Raw genomic sequence first — 7,500 nt, 5'->3', positions numbered from 1 at the left:
GAGAGCATGCGTGTTGCTGCTGTAGGGTTATGTAATGTATGGCTACATTTACGCTATACTGTGGACTGTGGAGAGATGCCACTTTAGTGTTAATGTAACTCTGAGTGTAAAAATGGTCTCGGAGTTACAATTGCTTGAAATTAGCCTGTCACTGCTGGAGATGTTATGTGTAATTGTTGGTGGTGTGCGTGTGCGTGTGCACGCGTGTGTGCGCGCATGCGTGCGATTTAAGGAAAATGCATGTCTGTCACAACTAGATACACCCAACCACCCACATGTGTGTGTGTGTGTGTGTGCAGTGTGCGTGCGTGCGTGCGTGCGTGCGTGCGTGCGTGCGTGCGTGCGTGCGTGCGTGCGAACAATACATTTCTCTGAGATGGTTCATGTTCTAGTCTGATATACTACATATTGGTCTTCGAATGCATGCTGTGACAAAACCATATATAACAATGCATGCATTACATTTGCAATACAACAATGCATGCATTACATTTGCAAATTGCTGTATGTCTGCATACGTTAGCTGTATGCTGACCTCTGTCATGGCTGCCACTGTACACTGAGCAAAAATAAATATAATAAAACAGTAATTCATACTTGTCGTCACACGATGGTGTTATGTGCCGAAAATAGCCTGATGTACAAGCTCACAATATGTCGTGATGGGGCGCATTGTGAGCCTATAGATCGGCTAGCAAACACCAGACCACAGACCGTAATAAAAGCCTTGTCCATCAATACAGTGCACACCGCCTGCATGCTCTTCATAGCTTTTATTGTTCCCTGATTTGATTTGTAACCTATGGCCTGTTGCTTGTACAGGGTTAAGAGTAGCACAGAGAGAATGTGTGAGTGTGTGCGCGTGCGTGTGCGTGTGTGTGTGTGTGTGTGTGTGTGTGTGTGTGTGTGTGTGTGTGTGTGTGTGTGTGCGAGCTGCAGTGCTTGCGTGCAAGAGAGAGAGAGAGAGAGAGAGAGAGAGAGAGAGAGAGAGAGAGAGAGAGAACATGCACTCTAAAGCAGTATTTTTTTCCTGAACCAGTCCAGGAACCAACGCAAGTCATCTATCCTGACACCCAGTTAAAGTAAAAGGCAACGACGTGGAACTAACAAAGTGGTCTAGTGGTTAGAATGACTCTACCATAACTAAGAACCCAACCTGAATCTCCACACCAATGTCTCCATTTGCGAGCCCTTGTAGCACACAGTAAGATCCTGTGTGTTAAATGACAAGTGTGTAGTCTACAAATATACGCTATGGTGAATGGTAAATGGTGCATTTTATATAGCGCCTTTATCAAAGACGCTTTACATAGATTGTGCATTACATTCACCCATTCACACACACAATCATACACCGATGGCGGCGGAAACCATGCAAGGCACCAACCATGCAAGGCCCCGGGCTCTGGACAGGGCCCCTGCCCAAAGTCCATAATATGGACCTGGCCTGTTCTGACATCACACACCACTCCATATTTGGGCATGCCTGACACAGAACTCCATAAGCTGGCCTGTTCTGACATCACAACACACCAGCACAAAAGCCTCATTTGGCGTACAATAACTCCATATGGACAGAAAAAGGAACACATACATAATAACTGGGTGGGCCATGCATTTCCGGTTGTCCAGAACCAGCACAAAAGCCTCTGCCCGGGATCTGAACCTGATCACTCCTGTATCTCCATATATGGATCTGGCACCGCATTTAATGTTTGTGTTAGCACAAAAAGCCCATTTGCAAATGCGAGTTAGGACAAAAAGCTAAAAACAAAGAATGTTACACCCTCTGTAACCAATAGAAAACTGGCATACCTGATGCGCTGGAGTTGGGTCTGGGGAATGTGCACTATAGCCTTTTTCAGATGATAATGTATAGGCTATAGTGTCCAAGGGAATTTTAACACTGACGAGCTTCCACTATATGTGTCGCTCTCTGCACAGCAACATTCTGGGAGTTAGTTTAACATCAAACAACGTGCGCGTGCGTGCGTGCCATATCGTATATGTGTGACTCTATTGACAATGATTTTGTCTGTTGCTGTAGAAAGACACACCACACCCCTATAGTACAGAGCCGGCCCCCTGGGCGCCTTCCTGGGGGTCTGGATGTTCCCGGGACCCCCCGGGGACCCCCACGCGGTAACTCTGTCATTTCTCGACAGTTTCGGACATGGGAAGGCTCTCTGGAACCGGGCCGGCCCCCTGGGTGCGTTCCTGGGGGTCTGGATGTTCTGGGGACAACCCCGGGGACCCCCACACGGTAACTCTGTCATTTCTCAAAGATTTTTGAGTGGTGCAAACCACTCCAACAACCAGCTTTGTTTGTATCCGTGTTTGTGTGTACCTGTACGTGGGGCCCAAAAGAATGAGCATGGTTACTGTGGTCACTGACATTACGTCAGACCACAGCTGATCAGGCTATATAAGACCTTGCACCACTCAGTTCACACGGGTGTGATTTTTTCCAAATAGTACAGAGCACAGTAGACTATAATACAGTACTGAGCACAGTACAGTACAGTAACTATAACAATAAATTGCACCGCTCAGTTCACACAGGTATGATTTCTTCCTCCACACTAAATATATTCGCCAAAAATGTCTTTCCCATGCATTGTGAGCTTATAAAGGATCTGCTATTTTTGCAGAAAGAGAGCCCTAGAATGGGGATGCTAGGTTTCACGTGTAAGAAAAATCACACCCGTGTGAACTGAGTGGTGTAAGATATTATATAGCCTGATCAGCTGTGGTCTGACGTAATGTCTGACGTAATGAAATCACACCCGGGTGAACTGGGTGACCGTAGCAACCATGCTAATTTTTTTTTTTGGAACAGACAGACAGACAGACACGTAAACTAACAAAGCCAGTCGTAGGAGTGGTTTACACCACTCAAAAATGTGCATATATAGGAATCTAACTATAAATGCACCAAGTCTCTGTGTGTGTACGTCTGTAATCCACATAACTCGAGAATAGTTTGCCCCACCGACTTCAAATTCGACACACGCGTTCCACACCACCACAGGGGGTGCAGTGCCCGGTTGTCCAAAACCGCCCCAAAAAGGCCTCTGCCCGGGCTCTGGACAGGACCCCTGCCCAGTGTCCATATATGGAGCTGACCTGTTCTGACATCATTCTGGCGTCTGCATAGACTCCATATTTGGGCATGCCTGACAAAGAACTCCATAATATGGGCATAAAAGGGACACAGACATAATATCTGGGTGGGGCATTAATTTCCAACTTGCATCGTTCCAAGTAGGCCAGTGCCCAACAGGCACCGCTGTAGAGGCTCCAACAGGCACCGCTCTAGTAGTAGTAGTAGGTAATGCATGGTTTCTGTATACGGTGATGTTTCCTTACGCTGAGGTTTATAGTGAGCCATATTTAGCTCCCGATAGATCAATAAAGTATTCATGTGGAATGAGGACATGGCGGCATGAAAGCCTGGCGTGTTGTTGCAGTGCTTGCTCGCGTGGAATATCAATGAGATATATGTTATAGAACAGGGGTCTTTAACGTTTTTCAGCCCAAGGACCCCTTAGCTGACAGAGAGAGGTGAAGCAGAGACCCCCCCCCCCCCCCCCCCACTACATATTGAATACAATTGTATCGCTGATTAAACAATTTTATTTAATTGCACATTATGTTTTCTATTAATATATTGGATTCATTTAACCACTTCTTTACTACAGTAAACCTCTAAGTACACCTCTACACCAAACAACCAACATTCACTGAAAAATGCAAAAAATAGCTTATAGATTGTCTTTTTTCTGTGAATGTTGGCCCACAATAGGGATGCTAGGGTTCATGTTATTAATCTAATAAATAAAATAAATAGTCATAAATAATCACACAAAGGTTTGGCATCGCCCCCCCCTGTCATAACTCTGGGAACCCTCTAGGGGTCAAGGACCCCCTGTTGAAAGGCCCCTGACACATAGAGGAAAGGAGGCGAATGAGAGGAGATGAGGTATTGAGTAATGAGTTGACCCATGTGGTCCGGGTTCTAAAACCAGGATTTAAGAAACAGGGTGATCAATCCAGGTGAAGAGTAGGGCTGGGCAATATTGATATTATACCTGTATATTCTGATATGAGACTATAGATATCGCCTGGGAGTTTGGATATCATACTAGTGTTTTCCTGCTTTATTTTGTACTTTGTCAACAATGTATCTACAAGTTCACTACATTTTCTTTATTGAGAATATATATTTTTATTATTTTAGATTTTTTTTCCCAAAAATGCCCAGCCCTAGTGGTAAATAGCATGATTGAATACCATAACATGAAAGCTCTGGTTGTATTCAAGTACATAGCAGGTACTATACATATATTATTATTATATATTAAAAGTGTCATGTCCTGTCCTAGGACGTACCACGCCTGGACCGCCATCCCTACCTTTGCCCCTCTGTTGCCTCCCTTCCCCTGGCTGATTGTGAGACTGTGTCCACCTGCGCTTCTAAGCTGAAGAGACTTTGGTTAATGAGCATGGAGGTATATTAGTGACTCTGTGTTATTGGTATAGGTTGCTCGATTATAACACTGTGTTTCCCAAGTGTGGGACTTTATGTTATATATGCCCTGGGAGGGTTTTCTGAGTTCAAATAAAAGTACTTGAGTGCAAGTCAGTGTTGCCTGGGTTATTCTGCATACAGGTCCAAATACTGAGGTGTTCCTGACAAAAAGCACATTTGCACCATGCACAGTCAAACCCACACATCATCTTCAGATGGTGTGAGTAGGTATGTCATATGGAATTACTTGGTGATTATACGCTTATGTATAGCAAAAGAAACCAATTGTCTTGGCAGGCATCATAAAACCCCAAAACCCACATTTCCTGCAGTGTACATAACTCAATGGAGTCTCGCGACATTGCCGATGCAAATTCAGTAAAGCTTTTAAGGCACAGCACAGCACAGCACAGCACAGCACAGCACAAATAGGTCATCTGTGACGTCATATTTGAGAAATACAAGGCATGGTTCATCGGAACTGACCAGCTAATATTTTGATTGATGAGAACACGTGTGTGTGTGTGCACTGTGCACACACACGCGCACACACACACACACACACACACACACACACACACACACGCACGCCCACACAGTCACACACACACACACACACACACACACACACACACACACACACACACACACACACACACACACACACACACACACACACACACACAAACCTGAACGCGGCCATGCATAATCATTAGAGGCAGGTCTGGACAGCTTTATGAAGCTTTATGATCTATCCTTCGTAGCATAATGGGTAATATTCATGAGCAGTGCCAGTCGAATGCACACATCTAGCGGGGGTGTGAGAGTGCATGACCTTTACCAACGACAGCAGTGATGATGGCCAACCTCAACCAATGGCACAGATAGGACCACTTCCTGCTGTACTGTTACACAGATACTGTACGTACGTACGTACGTACGTACGTACGTACGTACGTACGTACAGACAGACAGACAGACAGACAGACAAATGGGTAAACAGTACTGCAGCATGCTTCAGCAAATGCGACGAAAACGCAGTGTAACCATTTGCTGTGCGACAGCGACTCAGCGTCCTGCATTCAGCCATGGGTTTTAACTGCATCTGCATTTCTGCATGGCCTCATTCACTTCTCCCTTCTGACTGTGTTCTGCCAGGATGTCCTGTGTGCTCTCATGCAAAAATAGGCCCTTTCTCATTATTAGCTCTCTCTCTCTCTCTCTCTCTCTCTCTCTCTCTCTCTCTCTCTTTCCTGTTATCCTTTTTAACGCTTTCTTCCTCCATGTATCTCTCTTTCCACCCCTCTCTGTCTCTCTGTTTTCCCATCACTCTGTCTCCCTTTTTCTAAATATCTGTCTGCCTCTCGTTTATCTCTCCAATTCGCCCCGTTTCTCTCCCGCTCTCTCTCTCTCTCTACATTCTGAAACGCCTCCTTCCTTCTCTCTCTGTCTCTTCCAATTAAGTTCAAATGTGCTTTATTGGCATGACTGTCAAAACAATTAGAAACAACCGATTAAATACTGTGTCTCTTGTTTGCTCTTTACCTCTTTCTCTGCCTCTCTGTCTCTCTCCCTCAGGATGTCGATTGTGAGCGTGGTTGCCAGAGAGATCCTGGACTCTCGGGGAAACCCCACGGTGGAGGTGGATCTGCGCACTGAGAAAGGTGACCACCAACATGCCTGTCAGCAAGCATCCCCATCACACTATGGACACAAGAAAATAAAGAAAGGGAGGGAGAAAGCAAGAAAGCAAGAAAGCAAGACAGACAGACAGACAGACAGACAGACAGACAGGCAGGCAGGCAGGCAGGCAGGCAGGCAGGCAGGCAGGCAGGCAGGCAGGCAGGCAGGCAGGCAGGCAGGCAGACAGGCAGACAGACAGACAGACAGACAGACAGACAGACAGACAGACAGACAGACAGACAGACAGACAGACAGACAGACAGACAGACAGACAGACAGACAGACAAATTAAAATCTACAACAATACATGTTCTAGGAAAGTTTGAGAACTGGTTCACACTCCTATAGCAAAGAATGTTCAGAATCATGTAATTGTAGGCTAATCATATACAGTAGATCAGGGGTGGGCAACTTTGACGATGGCGAGGGCCAATATATTTCCACACTCACTCCAGAGGGTCACAATGCATATTACTGTCGTAGCAAAAATGGCCGATGTACAAGCTCAAAACGCTTTTTGCTTGAGAATTGGAATCCTGAAAAGTAACCTTTTTATTGAATTTCAAATGCATTTAGTTATAGTTATGTTAACTTTATGAACTGTTAACATAACTACATTGGACAGAAAAGACAATAACATTTTAATACTAGTCATTAAGTACTAGTCATTTAATACTAGTCATGAAGTAATTAAAGCGGGTTTGGAATTGTAACAGCTGAAATCAATACTATGTCTGTATTCTGGTATTAACAACATGCAGGCCACATTAAGTGAAGGTGGGGGCCGCATGTGGCCCCGGGCCGCCAGTTGCCCACCCCTGCAGTAGATGGACAGCACCATGTGAACATAAACATGCTCTTTGTGGTCGTCAGCTGGTCGGTTCTAGGTCAATAGTAGTCAGTAGTATGTGGAAAACGGTTTCCGTATCGCGATTCGCGGTGACCTTCATTTGACCTCTAAACCAAGCAGCGCTCTGCAAAGGAAAAATGCTACAGTAGCCATATTAGTCCCCATTAGCATATCTGTTGCTCTTCTGTTCTGTCATCCTCCTGTCTCAATATCTCCTTATTCCTGGTCTGTCCATCCTTCTAAACTCTAAGGCCCTCATTTATCAACCGTGCTTACGCCAAAATATGGGTGTACGCCGAAATTACCGCAATTTTCGGCATTTACGATTTGCGCCAACGTTTGATTTTGAACTTGAGCCAAGACAAAAACCACGTCTGGTCGGGAGCTGTCGTACGCTTTGTCCTCACCTGTTTTTCTGTCGTAGAACAGCGGAGCA

At 45.3% G+C, this 7,500-nt stretch overlaps 1 protein-coding gene across 1 annotated transcript in view; it reads left to right on the top strand.

Moving 5' to 3' along the window:
- Positions 1-7,500, top strand: part of LOC306938993 (gamma-enolase) — a 24,022-nt gene that overhangs the window by 1,916 nt on the left and 14,606 nt on the right. The window contains exon 2 of the mRNA XM_079523419.1: positions 6,110-6,195. Within this exon, the coding sequence (XP_079379545.1) occupies positions 6,111-6,195 (85 nt within the window). The 5' untranslated portion in view covers position 6,110. The remainder of the gene's footprint in view (positions 1-6,109; positions 6,196-7,500) is intronic.

Source organism: Electrona antarctica (genome assembly GCF_951216825.1).
Source record: "Electrona antarctica genome assembly, chromosome: 15".
In the NCBI taxonomy this organism is placed as follows: Eukaryota; Metazoa; Chordata; class Actinopteri; order Myctophiformes; family Myctophidae; genus Electrona; species Electrona antarctica.
This window is presented reverse-complemented; position numbering and strand designations above follow the sequence as displayed.